Source organism: Rhinopithecus roxellana, chromosome 11 (assembly GCF_007565055.1).
Source record: "Rhinopithecus roxellana isolate Shanxi Qingling chromosome 11, ASM756505v1, whole genome shotgun sequence".
Lineage (NCBI taxonomy): Eukaryota > Metazoa > Chordata > Mammalia > Primates > Cercopithecidae > Rhinopithecus > Rhinopithecus roxellana.
Genome location: NC_044559.1, coordinates 56,695,690 through 56,719,590, shown reverse-complemented (window position 1 = coordinate 56,719,590; position 23,901 = coordinate 56,695,690). Strand labels below are relative to the sequence as shown.

Genomic DNA, 23,901 nt, shown 5'->3' with positions numbered 1-23,901 from the left:
CCAGAATTATATGAAGTCAACATGAAACTATAGCAGTATTTCTCACAGAGGTGATTTCTAATTATTTTACATGCCACTATTTGTAGCTTTTGAAAATTTATAAAGAAACTTACTTTTCCACTATTAAGTACATTTTTCCATATAAATTTATAGTATAAATAAGATTTTAGGGGGATTCATTTGAAGGGAATTTAGAATAACTACCTTCTATTCTAATGGTGTTGGAATCAACACATGAATCACATCAAAACAAAATTTAAGCAAATCAAAACTGGATTTCAAAATTGGAATTAAAAACAATCTATAGTAGAGTTTAAAAAATAAAGATTTACTAACTGAAGCGGTGTAATCCTTTCATCTGAGCTGCTGGATACACTTTAAAGTTCAGAGTATCATATCTTGGAACATATTCACTAATTATTCACTAATTCAGACTTTATATTATTTTGTCTACTTAGATGGACATTATCAATCAATTCCAAGTAGTGAAGTTTGTCCGAATTTGTGCACATCCAGGAAATCCTCTGGCCTCATGAACTTGGTATTCACCATTTCCTCTGGATAGTCTGCAGCTTTGGTCATGAGCTGGGCTCCATGGGCTTCTGCTCTTTCATTTGCTCCACACTCGGTCAGGCCCCAAACCCCGGCAAGGTTATCATAGCTGGAGCAGGGCCAGGCTGGCCTCTCTTGGAGGCAATCAGGACTTTCAGTTAAAACAAAGGTGATAAAGAAGTGCAGTCTCAGGCTAAGATCAGTTCCTTGCCTGTAAGTAATATTTAATTTACATTTATAGTCTGTAAAAACAGTTAGGCTGCAAGAGACATCCACCTACCTCACCAAAAGGAATCACCTTGGAGACAACTACCTGGTCCCAAAGCATTTTGTTTTAGGAACAAATATTTTCAAATCCTTGTATTCTTAAAGAGTCAACACAAGACCCCCTACACAGTCTATGGAATAGAACTAGTAATGAAAGGCATAAACTGATACAGAAAACCCATTTTAAAAATATCTGTGAGTTTTACAGAAATGTATATATACACTAATCTACATTAATTCACTCTAATATTGGAGTCCATTTTATGCAATGTCAAATGCATATTCAAATAGTTATTACAAAGCCATAGAACAAATGAATTATCTAGTTACTTTCTGTTCTGTAACAATACAGAAAGTTTATAATTTTCACATTTCTATGTACACAACTGTTTTAATGAAAAATGCTAAGGATATCTCAACTTCCTTGATTGGAAAAGAAAACAGGTATATTCTAAAATCAACTACTTCATCTTCTTTAGTTACACAAAATCAACCAATGGGGGAAAAAATGGAAGAAGAAATGAAACAACAAGAGAAAGAAAGTAATCAAATAGTTATTTACACCAAGGACTTAGGGTACCCAAGGAAAAGCTCTAGAACATCTGGGAAGTTAATTTAAAACTGGATTGTGGATTTAGGGCTCGATAAAGTCTCCTAAGAAGTTGAAAATGCATCTCACAATCGGACTCCACATAAATCCTCATGAATTTTTATTAATAGTTGATTGATATTCCATCCCTATGCAGGAGCAAGGAAGAAAATAACACAAACTTAAGATCACAAAATACCAACAAGATTGGTACTTGAAGCCATGGGTTTGGACTATCTAAAGGACAGGAGAACCAAGCGATTAGGTCGAAATAGAAAGATGAGCTATCGTGCCAAACTGCACATGAAGCAGAATCTTGGAGCTTTTGTTAGAAGGCTACAATCAAAAGAAATTCCAGGCAGCTCAAGGAGATTTTGATCATGGAATGGCCTAAAATATCTTTAAAGACCTAAAAGTTCAGTGGCCTACGAAGGGAAAGACATTAAAACAAAAATGCAGATACTCTGCTGGAGGATTATTTGCCTGCTAACGACCAAAGTCTGAAACAGTTTTCACTTATCCCCGTATTTCTGCAGAATATTTACACTTCCTCTAAGGCTAAAATAAATATATAAATAACCCCCATTACACATTATTTCTACAAACAAATTGTGGTTTCGGGCAATGTTAATCAACAAAAAGAATTAAACAAGAAGTCTTTAAAATTAGCCATGACCTTATTTATGGCTTCATTACTTTCAAGATTTCATTTGTTGGGTGGTTTATGTCACCTCAGCCTTTAATTTCATTGCTGCATCTCTAACTATATTAGAATAGCTTAATGGATGGTGATTGCTTGTTTTTAACTCACCAAAATTTAACATTTGCAAAATGTATAACACCAAGGAGCCACGTAATTCACCCATGTATTAGATGCAATTGGATTTATCCTTTTAAACTGATCCTCTAGTATGATGTGAACCAATATGACACAGTCTGATATAATTAGCCCGAGACTGGACGTCTTACAGCCCATAAACACCATACTGAGGGCTTAGACTGCATCTTGGAGACAATAAGCCACAAAATTATTTTAAGCAAGGGAATGACATGGTCATATTTTGTTGCAGGTACAAAACTCCAGGTACTGAGTGAAATATGGACTTGTGGAGAACAAGACTGGAGATGGGAGAGGGGACAGGAGACGACCATCAGTGTCTATGGGCTGCATGACAGAAGGAGAGAAGGATGTAGAATTACTTATAATGGCAAATTGGTAGGGCTTTGTCTCTGACTGTCATGGGGGGAGCAGACCATAAAAGAAAGGCTCTGGCTTGAGATGTGTGGGTTGTGATTGCATGTGCTGAGATTAGGCTGATGAAACTAGAGGAGGATTAGAATGAAGAATGATGAATTCTGTTTTAGATCTGTTGGGATCAGGTGACTGATAGGCACAGGAAATGTGCATTCCCAGTTGGTGGTGCTGGAGAAATCTGGGGCTTGTAAAGAGAAAACTGGGCTAGTGAGATCAGGCATCATCATGCCTAATGGTAGTTAAAACACTAACCAAGAAAAACATACAGGAAATAGCAGAGGTCCAGAGCTATTTCCCTAGGGAATCCAAAATCTAAGAGGAAAATGTAGAATAGAACCTCTGAAGAGACAACTAAAGAATAGTTCAAAAGGGCACAGTGGCTCACACCTATAATCTCAGTGCTTTAGGAGGCCAAGGTGGGAGGATCACTTAACTCAGGAGTGCAAGGCAGTATAGCAAGACCCTATGTCCACAAAAAATTTTAAAAATTAGCTGTGCATGGTGGCATATGCCTATAGTCCCAGCTACTCAAGAGGCTGAGGTGGGAGAAGTGCTTGGGCCCAGGAATTTGAGGTTGCAGTGAGCTATGATTGCACCACTGACTCCAGCTTGGGTGACAGAGCAAGACTCTGTCTCTAAAAAAAAAAAAAAAAAAAGGATAGTTTCAAAGGAAGGAGAAAGCAGTGTCACAAAAACAAAGTAGAACAGAGTTTCAGGAGTGCCACTGAGTAATCTAGAATGCAAAGGACTCCAGTTTCATTGAATCAGGCTTCTAGGAAGCCATTAGGAAACAAATACACGATGGATACTGCAACAAATCACCACAAGTGTATTGCCTTGAGACAACACACATTTATTATATTATAGTTCTGGTGGTCAGAAGTCTGAAATGGGCTTCACTGGGTGAAAATCAGGGCCAAGTTCCTTCTGGAGGCTTGAGGGAAGAATCTGTTTCCTTGCTTTTTTCCAGCTACTGGAAGCCATCTGCATCCCTTCGCTCGTGGTCCTTTCCTCTGACTTCAAAGCCAATAGGGCAGCATCTTGAGTTCCTTCTTGACTCTGCCCCTTCTGACTCCCTTTTTCACTGATAAAGCCTTGTGATTACACTGGGCCCAAAAGGATAATCCAGGAAAACCTCCCCATTTGAAGGTCCTTTTCGCCTTTTAACATTCACAAGTTCCAGAAATTAGGGCGTGGGCATCTTTGGGGAAGCATTATCATGCCCATCATACAATGAGAGGAATGAACCAGAGATGTGGGAAAGAAGATCCGGCAGTCTACGTCAAATGTACTAATAATCTTTCAAGAAGTTTGAATTAGAAGTGAAGGAGAAAAACAGGGAAGCAAATAGCTAGATGGTAAAAAGGGAATTTTTCTTTTTATCTTTTTGAGAGACAGAATCTCATTTATTGCCCAGGTTGCAGTGCAGGGTCTCATTCTGCTGCCTAGGCTGGAGTACGTTGGTACGACAATCATAGCTCACTGAAGCTTCGAACTCCTGGACTCAAGTGATCCTCCTGCCTCAGCCTCCCAAGTAGCTGAGACTACAGGTAGGTGCCACCATGCCCAAGTAATTTTATTTTTTGTAGAGATGGGGTCTCACTGTGTTGCCCAGGCTGATTTCGAACTCCTGGGCTCAAGCGATCCTCCCATGTCAGCCTTCCAAGTAGCTGAGACTACAGGTGGGTACCACCATGCCCAGCTAATTGTTAACTTTTTTGTAAAAATGGGTTTTCGCCATGTTGCCCAAAGTGGTCTCAAACTCCTGGGCTCCAGCAATCCTCCAGACTCACCCTCCCAAAGTGTTGGGATTACAGGCGTGAGCTGCCACACCTGGCCAACTTTTTTCTTTTTAAACAGTATGGTAGACATTAACATGTTTACATGGAAGTTCTAGTAGAAAGGCAGAGGCTGAAAACAGGGGCTCAAAGGGAGACACTAACAGAGCAGGTGCCTTGAAGGGGTGGGGCTGGGATCTAGAAGACTGTTTAGAGAGCTGGCCTGGAAGAAGGAAAGGTGATCTTCAGCTATTAAGGAGAGACAAGTGGCCCAGGTACACATGTGGATGGGCTAGAGGTCTGGAGCTGAGTTGTGTTGAAGGGAGCAACAAAGTTTGGAAGAGCTGTTAGCACGAATGGAGAAGGAGCTACCCAAGGCCAGAGATATTAGTAGACAGCCAAAGACACTGAGATCAGGTCCAGGTTGGATGGAGCACATTAATTAGCAAAGGCACCAACTTACAGAACTCACATTACAATGAGATTGCCTACCTTCGAGAATTCTTTCTCACGTTTCAAGAAAAGCAGAGGTAAGTAATACTAAACAAACATAAGTAGTATTTGACTTTTTGAGTAGCAAATGCAACTTTGTTATATGACCCAACACTTCTAAAGGAGCACATGCTTAATAAGTGCCTATACCTAAGAAAATTAGTTTTGTTCTGTGTTTGCCAGGCTTCCTTTTGACACAATCAGATTCTGATTTTAACAGAAGGGGAAAACAAGTTCACAAAGGTCTTTTCTTTTAAAATCGACATTTTTCTCTTTAGTGGTAAAATGCATGCAAAAAGCATGTGATTACTGGTATTTATGTTTCCATTAAGGTGTCCTCAGCAAACAGGGGGAGTCTAGCCTACTATTTTCTTGCTATTTAGATTTATAGTGACACAGTTCCTATTTTATTCCCATTATATTTGAGGACAATGCACTCCTGGTGACAAATGATTGCATAGTGACAGTCAGCAAATGTCCATTAAAGCTGTCTTTCTGTAGAATATTTAACTACAGATTCTGATCTCTGGATATAAAATCACAAATTGTATGGTGTCCTCAAGCAAATAAAAAAACATTATTGACCAGGATTTTATCATTTCTTTGTTAAGAATTTAAAGTGTACTAAACTTTCCAAATTAGAATTGTGTAACCTATAGGAAAAGAAACTTTCTGGTGTCAAGAAACACTGAACAGGGACCGGGCATGGTGGCTCATGCCTGTAATCCCAGCACTTTGGGAGGTCAAGGTGGGTGGATCATTTGAGGTCAGGAGTTCGAGACCAGCCTGGCCAACATGGTGAAACCCTGTCTCTACTAAAAATACAAAAATTAGCCAAGCATGATGGCACGTGCCTATAATCCCAGCTACTCAAGAGGCTGAAGCAGGAGAATTGCTTGAACCCAGGAGGCGGAGGCTGCAATGAGCCAAGATCACACCACTGCACTCCAGCCTAGGCAACAGAGTGAGACTGTCTCAAAGAAAAAAACAAAACAAAACAAAAACACTAGACAGAATGAAGTTTAGGAATATGATACCTGCAAGATGATCTTTTAAGCAAAATGATTATTTGATCATAGATGAACAATGGTCATTATAAATGCCAGTATAAAGCTGTGTCTAACAGAAATGATAAATTATTTCACAGCTCCACTGCTAATAGTAACAAACTAACTCATACTGGAGTTCCAAATTGTTTTTTTGTTAGCCCAAGAGTAATATTTTCCAAAGAATGGCTGCATCAGAGTCACCTGGGGTACTTGTTTAAAATGTGGGTTTGTAGTCAACTATATCTACTGAATCAAAATATTCTATGGGGGGAGGTCAAGATCTGTGAGAAGTGCTCCAGGGTCTTTCTACATATGCTAAAATTAGAAAAACCACTGTTTTAGAACACAGCCTATTACAGGTTTCTTTGTTTGTTTGTTTGTTTTTATGTTTTTACTTTTTAGAGATGACGTCTCACTCTGTCACTGATTCTGGAGTACGGTGCTATGATCATGGCCCACTGCAGCCTCCAACTCCTGGGCTCAAGCAACCCTTCCACCTCAGCCTCCTGAGTAGCTGGGACTGCAGGTGTGTGACCACCGTGCTCGGATAATTTTAGTGTTTTTTTAGAGACAGCATCTCACTGTGTTGTCTAGGATGGTCTTGAACTCCTGGCCTCAAGTGATCCTCCCACCTCTGCTTCCCAAAATGCTGGGATTATAGATGTGAGCCACTGTGCCTAGCCTTTATAGTTCTTAAAATCATGATTCAGGCTTGCCTGTCCCTCTAAGAGAAAACTTGATATAGACAGAAATGCCAACACTTTAGACAAGGTTTGAGACATTCAAGCCTCCCTATTTCCATGGAGTATTGCAAACTCAGACTCAGTATGAATTTCATGAAAGCAAAACATGAGGAACTTCAAAGAATTTCATGCGAGTACAAAATGAAAACCTTCAAATTACCAAACGAAAGGCTGAAATTGATCAAGACTCGGTCAGGTCCTTATACCATGACCCGTCTGTCACTCTCAAATAAGACATTTCATGCTACCCAACATTTACTTTTAATCTAAATATTTATATTATAGAAGCCATCTGGAGCGCTTTATCCTGAATTCAGTAACTCCTAATTTAAAGAGAAACAGCTCATGATGTGATGTAATTTATGGAGAATACTTAGGAGACCAAGCTATTTAATGAAGGAAGTGGCATCAGCAGAATTGCATTCCCACACTCCTATATCTATGTTAAGTATAAAGAATCAAACCTGTCTTTATTGATTTCAGTTTCATTCCTTGCTTGTTTCTGCATCTATGTGGCGATGCTGAAAGCATATGTGCTCTCCTGAGAGTAAAACCCCATTTCCTAAGTAACAGTTGCAACAGCACACAAATAGTGCTGATTACAGACCATGCTCAGTGTGAAGTGCTTTATATGTCATTGACACAGTTAATCCTGGGAAAATCTAATGAGTTAAGTACCATTATTATCCCCATTTTATAGATGAGGAAAGTGAAGCAGAGACTTTACACAGCTGATGGCAGAAGAGCCCAGAAGGAAGAGCACAGTGTGGCTCACGCCTGTAATCCCAGCACTATGGGAGGCTGAAGCAGGTGCATCACTTGAGCCCAGGAGTTTGAGACCAGCCTGGGTAACACAGTGAGACCCCATCTCTACAAAAAATAAATAAAAATAGTTGGGCGTCATGTCATATGCCTGTAGTCCCAGCTACTCAGGAAGCTGAGGTGGGAGGACTGCTTAAGCCCAGGAGGTTGAGGCTGTAGTGAGTCCAAATCATACTCCAGGCAGCCTAGGTGACAGAGTAAGATCCTGTCTCAAAAAGAGAAGAAGAGCCCAGGATCAAACTCAAGCATTCTGGCTCCATAGTTCATTCTCTTGTACGTTACACTCAACTGCTTCTTACTGTATAGCAGAATTGTTGGTGGAAGTAGGAGTTATCAGAGAATAGCAGTGTCTTAAAGAATTAAGAATAGCTGCTGGTGGATATTTGATTGGTAACATTTCTTTAATTAGATGTAAAACAAAATGAAAGGCAGAAGAGCTAATTGAGCAACACTGGAGAATACTGCTCATTATTTAATTTCACAAAATATTGTGGAAATTATTTGACCAGGGGATAGTACTCCAAAATGTACACAATCTTGATCAAAAGACAATGATTCCCTTTGGGCTCTTCTGTGCACAATTCATTATACAGATGGTCCTGGACTTGCTATGATTCGACTTAAGATTTTTCAACTTTAGATAGTGCAAAAGTGCTAACTATTCAGTAGAAACCATACTTTAAGTACTCACACAACCAATCTGTTTTTCACTTTTAGTACAGTACTCTATAAATTGTACAAGATATCCAACACTTTGTTATAAAATAGGTTTTGTGTTAGAATAGATGAGTTTGTCCAACTGTAGGCTAATGTAAGTGTTCTGAGCATGTTTAAGATAGGCTAGGCTAACCCATGATGTTTGGTAGGTGAGGTGTATTCAATGCATTTCCAACAAGTTATTTTCAACTTACAATGAGTTTATCAGAACAGAACACCATTGAAAGTTGAGGAGCACCTGTATTCAGAATGGTTTTTGGCTTCATGAAATAGAAAACTGATTGCAGGTAACTTAAACAAGTAACAAATTCACTTTTCACAGGTGACAAGAACTAGAAGAGCTGTTCACAGGACCAGACTGCTACCCTCTTCCTTCATGTAGCCTATACCTTTAGAATCACGGAAAATGGCAAAGAACAAAAGGAGTCAGTCCCATTGCACTCAGGAAAAGACTAGCTTTATAGAAAGTCTCCACTCTAGGTCTGTTCCTCACTTAAGGAGTCAGAACTATGTCACATTGTCACCTCTTAATGCAAGGGAGCCTGGGAAACTTTTAGCTAGGCACTCTGCTAGCCAGAAAAAACCAGGATTTTTTTTTTTTTTTTTTTTCTCAAATTCCTAGGTTCAAGTGATCCTCCTGCCCTGGCCTCCTGAGTAGCTGGGACTATAGATGCATGCCACCACACCTGGCTAATTTATTTTTATTTTTGTAGAGACGGGGTCTCACTTTGTTGCCTAGGCTGGTCTCAGATGTTGGGCTTCAAGCAATCCTCTTGCCTTCGCTTCCCAAAGTGCTGGGATTACAGGTGTGAGTCACTGTGCCCGGCCTATGCCAACATTTTTGTGAGTTTTAAGCCTGGTTATTCGTATCAAACACAAGGATAGGATCTGCTTCTCTTTAGCATCAATCCAACGTGAAAAATCAAAATGTTACCCACGACACTAATAAATAGTAGTAACAATGACACTGTGACTACACCCTACAGTTCATGTGCCAATACAATTAAACAGACATGGGACTATTTCTAGACATAGCATGATGCTATCTTATAAGAAACATTTTATAAGTAATACGTGGAAATTGAGAAAATGTCCCACTTTGACAGCAAATTCACCGCATTTAATAAATCATTCCTGGCTGTTTCTATGTGGGGCTACCAGATCCATATTTCTGACTATAAGATCAATTAAAATGACTAAGCAGTGAAATGTAGAACACTGCTTCCTCACCGAACAATGAAAATCCCAGAACAGATGCAGGCTACGCATCAGACTGTCAACTGCCTGTATTCCCATGAAATCCAAAAATTTGAATAGTAAAGGTCATTGGACGTCAATTGCAAACTTTGGTGGAATTTAGTCAGTTGACAGGAGTTTCTCTATTGTGTATATTCTTCATTCAGGAAATAATATCTGAGGAGTTCCAAGTTGCATGTTTCCACTTGAATAACTACTCTTCAAAAACGTTAGTATAAGCATATTCCAGATCTTTTTACAGGCGTCTTATTTCACTGTCTGAATTTGGGGTTACACACATGAAGGCACCATGGAATGCTATTTTCACTGTCTCCGGTTAATGACAACAGAAGCGGGCTGAACTTCATGCACACATGATGTCCCTGTGGGAGGTGCAGGCCAAAGGCTGCTGAACAGGAACATACAAGAGAACTGCAGAAATTTAACAGAGAAAAGGGATGGGCAAGACTGTGGGGGTCGGCAAACAAACCCAAATAAACCTGCCATGGAGCAGCCACCACCATATTCATGATTTGTGCAAGAGTTTAGATTTAAGAAACATTACTGGACACATTAAGTTAATGTTGTTCATTTGAATGTAATGGCTTTGCCATTTCATTTGTATTTAATTTGTAAAGATGTTTGGCTTTATGGTTGTATAATGGTTGTCAACAGAAGGAGTTTAGTCCTATTTTATTTTTATACATATTTAAGTAACATTATAATCAAAACAATTTAGTTCAATACTGCAGTAGCAAGAGATTGTCTTTCCTTAAAAAAAAAAAAAAAAAAGAATTCCTACACTCCTCAAGTCTGAGAAGCACTTTTCTATAGCTTTCTCTGTGACAGGAACAGGCAATGGAGGTGACACCATGACATCGAAGCCAAATTCACATTCTTTTAAAGGTAGGTGAAGAAGTGCTTTACAGGTACGATCATTCCCAGCTTTTTGGATTAGTAACATCAATCATTGTTTAATGGACATCTTATTCTCTGCAAAAATAATAATGACAAAAAACTAAAGTTTCCACAGTCCTTTTTCTTAAAAGTATAAATTATGTCTCTCCTGAGTTGGAAGCATCTTACAAATTATCTAGTCTAATCACCCTTCTGGGGCACAAATGCGTAAAAGTATAAGAGGTCTGACAGCTGCTGAGGCTGTGCTTGAGTTAGGCTGAGAGGTGCTTTTGAATACAGCAATGTCTAAGATGTGATTCTGAGTTACTTACTGTTTGGTGTAACTCGTCCTCATGACTAAAGTCTCCTTCAGAATGTTTGGCAGAAATTAGGAGGCTGAGTTTCAGTTTGGGGTTAGCATAGTGCAGGGTAGAGACTCCAGGTGGGGATGCTGGAGTCCAGACACAGAGGCTATTCTGAGCATGTAAGTGCGACTGAAAATTTGCAGACATTTACATGCAAGATTTAGACTCTTGTAGGGCACTATGATTTAAACAGGGGTTTAAAGCCAACACTTCTGGGCCCCAGGAGCCGGGAAGACAGAAGCCATCTGACTCCTGCCTCTGATGTCATGTGGGACTTCTGAGCTGTGTAAAAAACTGCTACGAGGAAGTCTACTATTTTTCAGGTTTTCAAAGTGGATGTGGAAGGTGCTGAAAATGATAAATGCTTTTATCAATGCTCAATAATATGTCAACTAATTTTTTTTTACTTCCTCCAAAAGTGACTAACTGACAACACCAGTGTTCTGGTGTCCTTTCTCCCAAGAAAAAAATTCCAATGGGCCATTCATGACCTTCAAATGCTGTGTGACCGTCTATAAGCAGCATTCACAAGTATGGCAGAAACCAAGTAAAAGCTTTTAAAGAAAATGTCACTGTCACTGATAATAATTTTATTCTTTGGATCCTGACATATCTGTGGTTAGATAATAAGTGAACCTTCTAGGTGATCACACCAAAGGGGTCTAAATAAACCATATACCTCCTATGTTAACTTACGTTATTCAGTCATTATAGTCAGTATCAAACAGATTTACAGATTTTCATAAGACCATAAGGAAAACCTAAAACCCAACAAAAGCAAAACAAACAAACAAAAAAACAAACAAAATACTCTGGCTATAGCCTTTTACTTTAAGATCTGGCTTCACATTTGCTATTTTAAAAAATACTTCCTCATGGGTTTGCCTGAGAGTTACCTGTTGCATCTGCAAACCTCTATTAAAAACAGCTGGAAGTAGCTAAAATACAAACTGGGTGCAAAATATAGCAACCAATAACACATGGATACTATGGATGAAGTAATTCCAGCACATCTCTAGCCTTGCAAGGGTTCTTACAGTGCCATCCCCAGGACCAATGGTACCAGCATCAAACCTGGACTTGTGTAAGAAATGAAAATTCTTGGGCTCAACCTCAGACCTACTGAATCAAAATTTGGGGAGAGTCCATCAATGTGCGTTTTAAGAAGCCCTCCAGGAGATTCTGACACACACTAAAGCTAAAGCACTAAAGCTTGAGAGCCCCTGGTTTTAATGAAACCTGATATTCATAATGTTCAAAGCCCAGTTCCTAAATAGAGCAACACTTATTAGAAATCATTATAAGAGATGATGGGCTGAGTGTATCATTTATGACAACAACATGCATATATATGTCTGATATAAAAAGAAATGATTATTTGTGAGCTAAACTCCTCATAGTGCTTGAACATACAAACAAAAGAGTGGGAAAAGATCTATTTAAAATTGCTTCAGTTAAAATTTCAAATAAATATATAGCCATTAAAACACAATTAACAGATAAATACTCAAGCTGAGGGATACCCCAAATGCCCTGACATGATCGTTACGCATTCTATGCATGTAAATACTACATGTATCCCATCAACATGCAAAATACTATGTGTCAATTAAAAAATACAGTTAACATTGCACTCCTATGTGCTACACTGTTATACTAATTCAGACCTGTGGTCTGTGGCTGTTAATAAGTAATCTGCTATACTACACTATTCTTCTCATTTACCATTTCTTTCATAATATAAAGTTATGCCGCCTAAAAAAAAGTGATCCATCTAAATCATAATTGGAACAAATCATGTCATTCCTCATCTACTTAACTGCCACACCTAGAGGCTCTCCTAGCAATAAAAGGATGTATCACTTAAGTAGAAGAGTCATGATTTTAAGTTGGCTCTTTATTTGAGTTGTAAACTAGAGGTTGGTTCTCAGGTATAAAACCATCTTAGGAACAAAATGAAATATGTTGGAATCATTAGAAAAGCCATCAAAACCTCTGCTGATCCTTCCATTAGGTTTCGATTTGTGTAAACTCAATACTTTTAGACACAACAGCTTTTTAAAGGCCATTAATAAAAGGCAATTCTGGTTTGAGGATTGATGAACGGTCTACTCCCTTGTCAGAAGCTATATAAAAGTTGATTTGGAAGCAATACCATGATTGCCCCTGGCGCCTACCTGTCTACAGGTGAGGGTTTGGAATTCCGTGGCTTCTTGACTTGGGCATACAAAGCATCCATCATATGCCCTTCTCGTGGGCTCTGAGGTCTAGCGTTGAGAGCCATGGAACCTTCATAAGAAGAAACTCCCCCATACATCAACTCATCATCACAGCCAAACGTCCGATGAAAATCTTGGATTTCAGCATAGTCACGCTCTCGAGCTTGTCGTTCCCTAAATTCTCGAGTTTTGGCTTGAATCCTATGAAATCAGAACAGAGCTGAAATAAGAGAAACCTTTCCTGTTTGAGGAATTGCATATAGAAACATTCATTAAAATATGTTGTAAAATGTATCTTATTTCATGCAGCTATAGAAGATCAGTGGTGTAAATGATAGGTCATACACATTGTAGACTGTTAAGTAATGCTATGGATGCTCAAAAAGAATAATTTTAGATACCCTTTGTTCATGTCAACAAGATTGCAGTCATAATTTAAATCTTCTTTTTTTTTTTGAGACAGAGTCTCACTCTGTTCCCCAGGCTGGAGTGCCGTGGCATGAGATCTTGGCTCACTGCAACCTCCGCCTCCCAGGTTCAAGCGATTCTTGTGCCCTAGCCTGCTAAGTAGCAGGGATTACAGGTGTGCACCACCATGCCTGGCTAATTTTTGTATTTTCAGTAGAGATGGGGTTTCACCATGTTGGCCAGGCTGGTCTCAAACTCCTGACCTCAAGTGATCCTCCCGCCTCAGCCTCCCAAAGTGCTGGGATTACAAGTGTGAGCCACCATGCCTGGCCATAATTTAAATCTTAAGTTTAAATTTTCACTTATTAACTAGCTTTAAAAACTCACAAGGGGCCAGGTGCGGTGGCTCACGCCTGTAATCCCAGCACTTTGGGAGGCCGAGACGGGCAGATCACAAGGTCAGGAGATCGAGACCATCCTGGCTAACACGGTGAAACCCTGTCTCTACTAAAAATACAAAAAATTAGCCGGGAGTGGTGGCGGGCGCCTGTAGTCCCAGCTACTTGGGAGGCTGAGCCAGGAGAATGGCGTGAATCCAGGAGGCGGAGCTCGCAGTGAGCCAAGATCGCGTCACTGCACTCCAGCCTGGGAGAGAGAGTGAGACTCCGTCTCAAAAAAAAAAAAAAAAAAAAACAACTCACAAGGAACAGATCATTTCTGGCATCTACTTGGATATTACTCGTGAATTTGTTTAAGGCAAGAAATAATTTTTAAAAAGTTACATACACTTTGTATATGAAAATGTTTATATGTAATATATATATATATCTTACTCATTATTAATACACCATAAACATTCAACATACTACGAAGCTTAAACATGAATCTACACTATAACTCTTCATTACTGGCAAAAGAGGATCTCAGCTTAATGACATCGACTCTCATTTTATGGGATGCATACAGAAATGGGGAATCCTTAAATTAAGGAGTAGAAGGCATGTATCCAATCGAATTCTGAAGTAAAACTTGCCTACATTACAACTAAGAAACAAACCTAAATGTTCACCTTTACTGAAGCTACATTTAGTTTACTATGATTTTACTAAACTATTTGGTACAACGTCCTTTTCAACTTATAATATATTGACATAATTTACACCCTAAGTCAATCTTAGTTACCTGGAAATAATTTTTATCCCTCAATAGAATTTTAATGGAAAAAAAATCTCCTTTATATACTTACAAATTTAAATATACACTTAAATGCAGTAAAATCTTACTTCTACAAAGCAATACTTTAGACTGAGTTTAATCTTTTATTGCAGTTATTTCTTTTCATGTTTGAAGTAGACCTCTGCTAGCATAAACAATACATAAATACATATTCAAAAAAAATCCAGAAAAGATACCAAAATCAGATAGAGAGCAGCAAAAAAAAAAAAAAAAAAAAAAAAAAGAAAGAAAGAAAGAAAGAAAAGAAAGCTATAGGCCAATATTCCTCATGAATATGAAAGCGAAAACCCTTAATGAAATATTAGTAAATGAAATGCAGCAATATACAAAAGAAAATATACACCATGACCAAATGGTGTTTACTGTAGAAATTCAAGCCTGGTTCAATATTCAAAAATCAATTACTACAATCTATCATATTAACAGATCAAAGAAGAAAAGTTACATGATTATATCAATTGATGCAGAAGAAGCATTTGACAAAATTCAACACCCATCGTGTCAGAAAACCTTCAGAAAACTAGAAATAAAATGAAACTTCCTAAACTTAAGAGCATCTCCCAAAAGCTGACAGGTTCCATCGCGCATAATGGGGAAGACTGAATGCTTTCCCTCTGATAAACTAAGGATGTGTGCTCCTACCACTGTAATTCCACATAGTGTTGGAAGTTCTAGGCAATGGAATAAGCCTAGAAAAGGAAATAAAAGTACACAGATTGAAAAGAAAGAAATAAAATGCTTCTTACTTGCAAATGACATGATGATCTACATAGAAAATTCCAAAGAATCTACAAAAATCTCCCAGAACTAAAAAGCAAGTTCAACAAAGTCTGAGGATACAAGATTAACATATAAAAATCCATTGCATTTTCCATATGCTGGCAATGAACACATAGTCACTGAAATTAAAAATGCAATGCTATTTATAAACCCTAACAAAACACAACACATAGATACACATCTATAAGCCAAACTTTAGTTTATGTAGATCTGTGTAAGATATATATGTTGAAAACTACACAATGCTGCATCAAAAACAATTCAATGTAATAAAATAGTTTTTTCAACCAATGGTGCAGGAGCCATGAGATAGCCATAGGCAAAAAGAAAAGGAAAAATAAATGTCATACCTTACTAAAAATTAACTCAAAATGGATCACAGGTTTAAATGTAAATGTAAAGGTATAAAATTTAAGAAAAAATGTAAGGAATTCTTTAGGAACTAGCACGTGGTGAAGGGTTTTTAGGACTTATACCAAAATCATTATCCATAAAATTTTAAAAGTATATAAATTGGACATCACCGACATAAAAAAAACTTTTCCTCTATGAAAAGCTCTAATTAGAAGATGAAAAAATAAGTACAGACTTGAAAAAAATATTTGCGAGGCACGTATCTGACAAAGGACTCATATCCAGGAAATATTTTTTAAAATACTCAGTCCCTTTCACTCGGCTCATACCTGTAATCCCAGCACTTTAGGATGCTGACGGGGGCGTGTTGCTTGAGCCCAGGAGTTCGGGACCAGCCTAGGCAACACAGCAAAACCCTGTCTCTACAAAAAATGCAAAAATTAGCTGGGCATGGTGGTGCATGCCTGTAATCCCAGCTACTCAGCTGAGGTGAGAGGATTGCCTGGGCCCTGGAGGCCGAGACTGCAGTGAACCATGATTGTGCCACTGCACTCCAGCTCGTGTGACACAGCAAGATCCTGACTCAAAAAAACAAACAAACAAACAAACAAAAACCTTGAAACCTCAACAATGAGAAAACAATCCAATTAGAAAATGGCAGAAGACACAAAGAGATGTTTCACTGAAGAGGAAATATGGATGACAAGCATGTGAAAAGATGTTCAACACCACCAGTTATTAGGGAAATGCAAGTAAGACCATGATGAGCTATTACTACACACCTGATTGGTTAAAATAAAAAACAGTGACAATACCAAATGCAGCCATGGATGTAGGGAAACTGGGCTTCTCATACATTGCAGCTGGAAATTTAAAATGGTACTGTCACCCTGGAAAACAGCCTGGTAGTATGTTTAAAAATTAAACATATATTTATCATACTGTCCAGCAATTGTGCCTCCAGGTACTTATCCCAAAGGTGTGAAAACTTATGTCAAAGCAAAAATCTGTATGCAATTGCTCATTGACAAATATTACCTTATTTGTAATATTTAAATACTGGAAACACCCAAAATAGCCCACAATAGGGGAATGGTTAAAAAAAAAAAAAAAAAAAAAAACTGGGGTATGTCCATATCACAGAATATTACTCAGCTGTATGAATAAACAGACTAGTGCAGACTATAGCAACTTGAATCTGTCTCAAGGGCATTATGTGACATGAAAAGAAGTCCAGCCAATCTCACAGGTCGTATATGATTTCACTTATATAACATTCTCAAAATGACAAAAGTATGGAGTTGGTGAACAGGTTAGGGATGGCTAGGGGTTAGCTACAGAGGAAGGCCTCTGTGATGAAATAGTTCTGTTTCTTCACTGTAGGAGTGGATACACTAACGTGCATAGGTGATGACAGAACTACACACACCCTATACCAATGCGAATTTCCTGGTTTTGATGCTGTACTACAGTTATCTAACTTAACCATTGGGGAAACTGGATGAAGGGTACATAGGACCTCTCTGTACTATATTCATAACCTCATATGAATCTAAAATTATTACAAACTTGAAAGTTTTTTAAAGACAGAAAATTGTCACATAGCATTATAAGCAAACTTTGCATTTTCCTTGTTTCTTTCTTGTATCTAGTGTATCACCATCACCCCACTCTTGTTTTCCAATTTTGAATACAGGAAATCAAATTTGTCTGACTTTTCTTCTCTCCCAGCTATAAAAAGTACATACATTCACCTAGTTCAGTGTTTCTCAACAGGACCCAATGACATTTGAGAAGGGGCTATTTGTCACCATGCAGGACTTTCACCAGAACTGGTCACAGCCACATGTAATCCAGTAGTGTCCCCCAGCCACTGGGGCAACCAAAACTGCTTCTCATGTTCCCCAAAACACCCTAGGAGAACCTTATTTCCTGAGGTGACAATCAATGACTTTCTTACTTCATAAGCAAATATTAGAAAGTTAGAAACTTTTATCAGGACTGTTCTAGATTCTAACAACTCGAGACTGTAAGTTCTACAGACAGAGTACCGACAGGAGAAATGGCAACTCAAATTCTAATGTCAAATTTAGCTAAAATTCTACTAGACATTTTTTAAAGTTTTACTCCATTTATCCATTTAAGAGCAATTAAAGATGCTACTTAATTATGCTATTTAACAATGACAGTTAAGGATGCTATTATAAAAGCTGGTTACCACTAAATACTAGCTACCCATAATGGAAAGCTGATAGGAGTTAGGAGATAATTTTATTATTTGCACCATAATATCTTTTTGACTCTGGATTTGGCCAGAAATCACTAGCAGAAAGAAGAAAATGAGTTCTTTCTTACATTCAATGGGATATTAGTTTTAAACTCAATTATGATCGCTTATCTGACAACCCACTATACTATGATATTTGGTCACCATTCGTCAATCACTTAATCATAGGTAATATCCAGGGTGACTAGGCATTCACTTAAGTCTTGAAGTTTGGCAAACTGAAGAAATTTGAAGGAACACAACAGACCTAAGTATAATTATATAAATATAAAGCTGAAATTTCTGAATTTGGAGAACCCTCAAAAATCAAAGAGAATGACTCAGACTGATTTATTAATGACTAAACTCTATGATACATGAAGCTCAATTCATTAAAAGTGAAAAATCCAGCTTACCTATGTCAGAAAATGCATCCCTCTTAAGAAAGAAAGCTATCAGAAAGAGAATAGGAACACACTCTTTTCAAGGGAGGCACAAACCTAAATAATCTCCCCAAACTTCTTGTACATCAGTTTCATTATATTACTGATGGGTCCTGGATTTGAGTGTTGTTTTGTTCCAAAAGACACAAAATAATATTAATTAGTGGTCAATTTCTAACAAGTCAGTCTCTCAAAAGAAGTGCCCAGCATGAAGTACTATTTATAAAGCCCAGATCTCAACTGCCTTCTTTTACCCGAATTTGTACATTATGACTAATCACCACCAGTCATCAAGTCTAATAAACATTAAAGCCCCATCTGTAATACCTTCCAGAAGCACTGGTTTTTTTCCTCAAGGCTCCAATAATGAAGGAATTGTATTTGTACTGCTTATCTTGTCATTACCAATAATGTCATCCCCAAAGTTCTAAAACCTGCATCACTGCTTTCCAATGTGGCAGCTTACACTGGTGACGAAAACCTTAGAATAAAAGTATAGCATATGTGTGGTCCACCAGGTAGAGCTACTGCCACAAAAGGCTAACAGATCTGGTCAGTAGCCTGAACTAATGTGCATTCTCAAGTTCATTCTAGAAATTAATGCTAATAAGGCTTGCTGTACAAATAGCACTTTAGAGTAGACTTTTGAAACTAGGCATGCACTGTGATTTTCATAAATTTTAGTGGTGATTCACAAGCAAAATTAACAAAAGACACAACTGAATTTATTATATTCTTTGATATTTGAATGTCTTGTTACAAAGTGAGAAAATGAACTTTCTAACACAACCAAAAGGTTGTATTTGCATGTTATGTATTTCCACTCTGTGGAGAAATGTATTCCAGTAAGAAAATATTTGGCTCAGGAAAAAAAAAACATGTTTGGTGTCCTCATAAAAATAACATGACTTCTTAAGGAAACTTTGAAAAGACAGTGAGTATCTTGCAGTTGAGCCCTTAATGGATCCAGATGGCCAGGGCTATAAAAGCATACCCCATTTACTCTTTTATTGTAACCCTGAGGTCACAAATTATCTCCAAGATGTAAGAGTCACTCATTTTTCTGAACAGTCAGATTGTTGTTCAGCATTCTCTATCCCATTTATCTCAGGCCAAACCTCAACAATGACAGAAGCAACTGATTAGTCCAAAACCCAGCAAAAGACATAAATGTCTTCTGCTTTAAACATTTCAGTAAGTCCTTCCTAGTTCTAAAAAGAACTATTCTGAGGTTCAGATTATCACAGGCAGTTGTACCACCTGACATTGATGGACAGCATTTATACTGTTTCCTATCCTTGAAAATCGAAAAAAAAAAAAAAAATCAAACAATTAAAATCTTTTATTGAGACATTTTTAACTTAATAAAGAACTTATCATTTCAACTTATTATGTTCAAGCATAAATACATCTTTCCTTTTTGTAAAAAAAAAAAAAAAAAAAAAGTCTTCCATTATGATAATGAAATTGCCTTGAACCTGCATAGAGAATAATACACAAAATAATGTAATATACTAAATAAAGTAATAAGGTTAATTTCTTTCCTGCTGTCACTAATATTCATGCTAACAGTCTCTCTTCAGCTTGACATCAATTAATGATTTTAATTCCAGGCTCTTGTCACAGTGTTCACTCCCCTTTTCTCTAATTAAAATGGATGATGCTTGATGAAGATAAAACACACAAGGCTTCTGTTTTTGTAACATTTCTATTCATTAGTATTTTTGCTTTTACAATAAATGGCTTTTAGCACTAAAATAGATGCAGTAGAATAAGATGAAAGAACTTTTTATGAACATAAAGTATAGTCTTTATATATTCAGAAAAGGTACCAGGTATGGGAAACACCACCGAAGTGACCAAACTCCTTAGGATGGAAAACCACTGGTGTCCTTAAACCTGCCAGTTACATACCAAATACCTCTATTTCCAAAGCTACGATGCTTCAAGACATCTCTTTTTTCATGGTGTATTTTTTTTTAAAGATTACAAGAAATAGAAACTTTTAATGATTTTTAATAAAAAATGTTGTTAATGTCTACAGAAGATAGAATATACTAATATTAGTTTAACAGAAAAAATGTTTTTAATAAATTTCAGATTGCTACATATCAGATAGTTGTTGACTATCTTCAAAACAATGTTCAGGATCTTGCAATCAACTCTTTTGGGAAACATTTTACCCCCAACTTACTGCACTGCCATCCAGAAACCTCATTCTGGGAACAACAGTTCATGGATCTTTTCCCAACAGTATTTCTTCTCTCAAAAAGTCATTATTATAGAAATTGATCAAATAAAGAAAACCCAAATTCATGGCAAAAGGAAATTTATGCTACAAAACAACTGGAAGGAACAGTTTGTTGCAAAAGCAGTTATAGTCCACTGATGGAAGGCTTTATTTGGCCCTCAGAGTACTTAGCAGATGGCAGACTTCAAAAATACTGCAGCTCAACTCATGCATCCTTTGGGTGATCCTCCCCCTGCCAGGTGAATCTAACCACTGCCCCCTAACAGTAGGTAAGCTGCCAGTTTGGTGCCAATGCTGAATTCCCAAAAAAGAGAAACTAATCCACTAAATTTCTTACTCTGATAACAGTTCCAATTTTAAGTGGGATTTTAATATCTTTGTCATATTTGGGTAAAAGCTGCTTGAGAAGAAAGGACTTCCATATGCCAAATGGGTCCCAAAAAAACTTTTCTTGAGTGAAAACAACTGTTTTAAAGGTACACTTCCAATTCCAGGGGAGAACTGGAATTCCAGGAAGAATTCAGCAAGTTGCTGAAATACACAGTGGTTCCCTAGAACAGGTGGGAGGGAAAATTAACTTGCATCCCTCAATGCTAAAATGAGATGAAACTGGTTTTAAAATACAAAATAGTTAGAAGTTGAAAAAGAGATAAAAGAAAGCATTAACAGGGAGACTCCTAACCATTAACACAATCACAACTTGTGAAGAATCCAGGCAGTTAAAAGACTACCCACCTTCCATAAGCTTTGTGCTTAGGGGGAGGGAGACTGAACCTGAGGGTAGAATTTTTCTAGTTTGCTAAATTATACACATTCTCGGGAACAAGACCTAGCTCCCAAACTGCCATCTCTATGAAGCAGTCACTACTAACTCCAGCCCCACTGATCGTTCCCCTTCCCAAAGCTCTGTAATCATCTATTTTAACAATTGATTATATTATCTTTTCCCCCCTGCCCAGAGACAGGGGTCTGACTCTGTTGCCCAGGCTGGAGTGTAGTAGTATAATCATAGCTCACTTCATCATTGAATTCCTGGGCTCAAGCCATCCTCCCACATGAGCCTCCTGAGTATCTGGAACTACAGGTGCACACCACCATGCCCCACTAATTAAAAAAAATTTTTTTAGAGACAGAGTCTTGCTATGTTGCCCAGGCTGATCTCGAACTCCTGGCCTCAAGTGATCCTCCCACCTCAGCCTTCTGAGCAGCTTTACATCAATTTTTTAATGTTAACGCGTTTAAATCTTTTTCTCTTAACAAAGGTAAGGGATCCCTGAGACAGGAAACAACATTATTAAAATAATAATTTTAAAAAGACTTACACTATCTGATATGGGCTGGCTGTGTCCCCACCCAAATCTCATCGTGAATTGTAGTTCCCATAATTCCCACGTGTCATGGGAGGGACTAGGTGAGGATAATTGAATCATGGCAGTTTCCCCTCCTGTTCCTTGTGATAGTGAGTTAGTTCTCACAAAATCTAATGGTTTTATAAGGGGCTTCCCCCTTTGCTGGGCTCTCATTCTTCTCTTTCCTGCCACCATGTGAAGAAGGACGTGTTTGCTTCCTCTTCTGCCATGCTTTTAAGTTTCCTGAGACCTCCCTAGCCCTGTGGAACTGTGAGTCAATTAGACCTCTTTCCTTTATAAATTACCCAGTCTCAAGTCTCGAGTATGTCCTTACAGCAGCATGAGAAGAGACTAATATACTGTCTGATACACTTAATATATTGTGAAACAACAAGAACCGTTGTCTTATACTGACTAATAAAACATTAGAATAGTATTTCCCTAACCAACAGACACAAAGACATCTCAATAGATACTCACTCAAGTCATGTTCAGGCTTTCATGGGTATTAAAGCACCTACAATTATTGCCAATGCAGTGAGATGCTCTTAAGCCAAATACATCTAGGACAGCTCTCATCAGAAATCAACCTGCATTTTCCTACTTCATTTGCAGTATCTGTCAATAAAATCAGTTTCAAATATATAGTATGCCTAAGGCTTAATTTTCCTCAAGTATTCATCTATATTTTTTCCTTATTTATTTATTTACTTTTTTTTAGAGACAGGCTCTCACTCTGTCGCACAAGCTGGAGTGCAGTGGCACAACCACAGCAGCTCACTGCAGCCTCGAACTCCTGGGCTGAGGTGATGCTCTTGCCAAAGTGTTAGGATTACAAAGTGTTAGGATTACAGGTGTGAGCCAACACACCCAGTCAAGTATTTATCTAAGTAGTTACATTCTACAAAGCAGGTTAACAGATTCTTAAAAATTCTTATTTACCTGTGCAATAAAAATTACAAAAAAAAAAAACTTGAAACTATTGATTAGAATTGACTTTTCTAAAGGATTCATGAGGTCAAAGAAATATGAAAAATGATGCTACAGGATAGAAAAAATGTTTCCCATAAAAGGTTAATTTTTAAAAGGCAATCTTTGCATGACAATAAGTGATTTAAATGCAAAGATTATTGTTAGGAAAACAAACATGTATCATCTGCTGAAAAGGATCCTACCAACTGAGACGACAAAAAACGTCTGTCAAAAGTTCAAGTAATTACTTGAAGCAGGTATTACTGAAAGCAGTTGGTAAAATTAAAAAGAGAGGAATTGGCATGCAGAAAATCCACATAAACTCGCAAAATGACACACCAAGAATGGGGAGTATCCCACTGAAGGACACAGAGAGTTCAATGGTCTAGTACTGAAAACACAAGGCTTGGAAAGATGATTAGAACACTGAATAATGGAAAGTTTCAGATCATCTATTTCCTAAGGAGATTTATAAATATTCCTTCTATACTAGGAGGATTTCATAAGAAATTAATTAACTTTTACATATTTCCACTAGAAGCATTCAGTATCCCTGGAAATGTTCCCAAGCACAACTTACTATGTAGAGATAGATAATAATATTGTAATAGCTTTCAATGGCTGAATAACTACAAAATACAAGCCAGCTAACATTATAAACCTCATTTAATAGAATGAATAACATGAGGAGAATATTATTTGAGAGTTGGGAAATTTGGCCAGATATCACAACTAATATTTTGTTTCAGAACATCTTTCCTTCTTTCTGTCCCTCTTTCCCATTTGTTTGTTCACACAGACCTGACCGTGATCCAGAAAACATTTAACATGATTTTCTAAGAATGCATAAAAATGCAAAAT

At 37.7% G+C, this 23,901-nt stretch overlaps 1 protein-coding gene across 9 annotated transcripts in view; it reads right to left on the bottom strand.

Moving 5' to 3' along the window:
• PARD3 (par-3 family cell polarity regulator) overlaps window positions 1-23,901 on the bottom strand; it is a 341,196-nt gene that overhangs the window by 149,377 nt on the left and 167,918 nt on the right. For all 9 annotated transcript variants that reach the window (XM_030940996.1, XM_030941003.1, XM_030941000.1 and 6 more), the window contains one exon: window positions 12,940-13,182. In XM_030940996.1, the coding sequence (XP_030796856.1) occupies window positions 12,940-13,182 (243 nt within the window). The remainder of the gene's footprint in view (window positions 1-12,939; window positions 13,183-23,901) is intronic.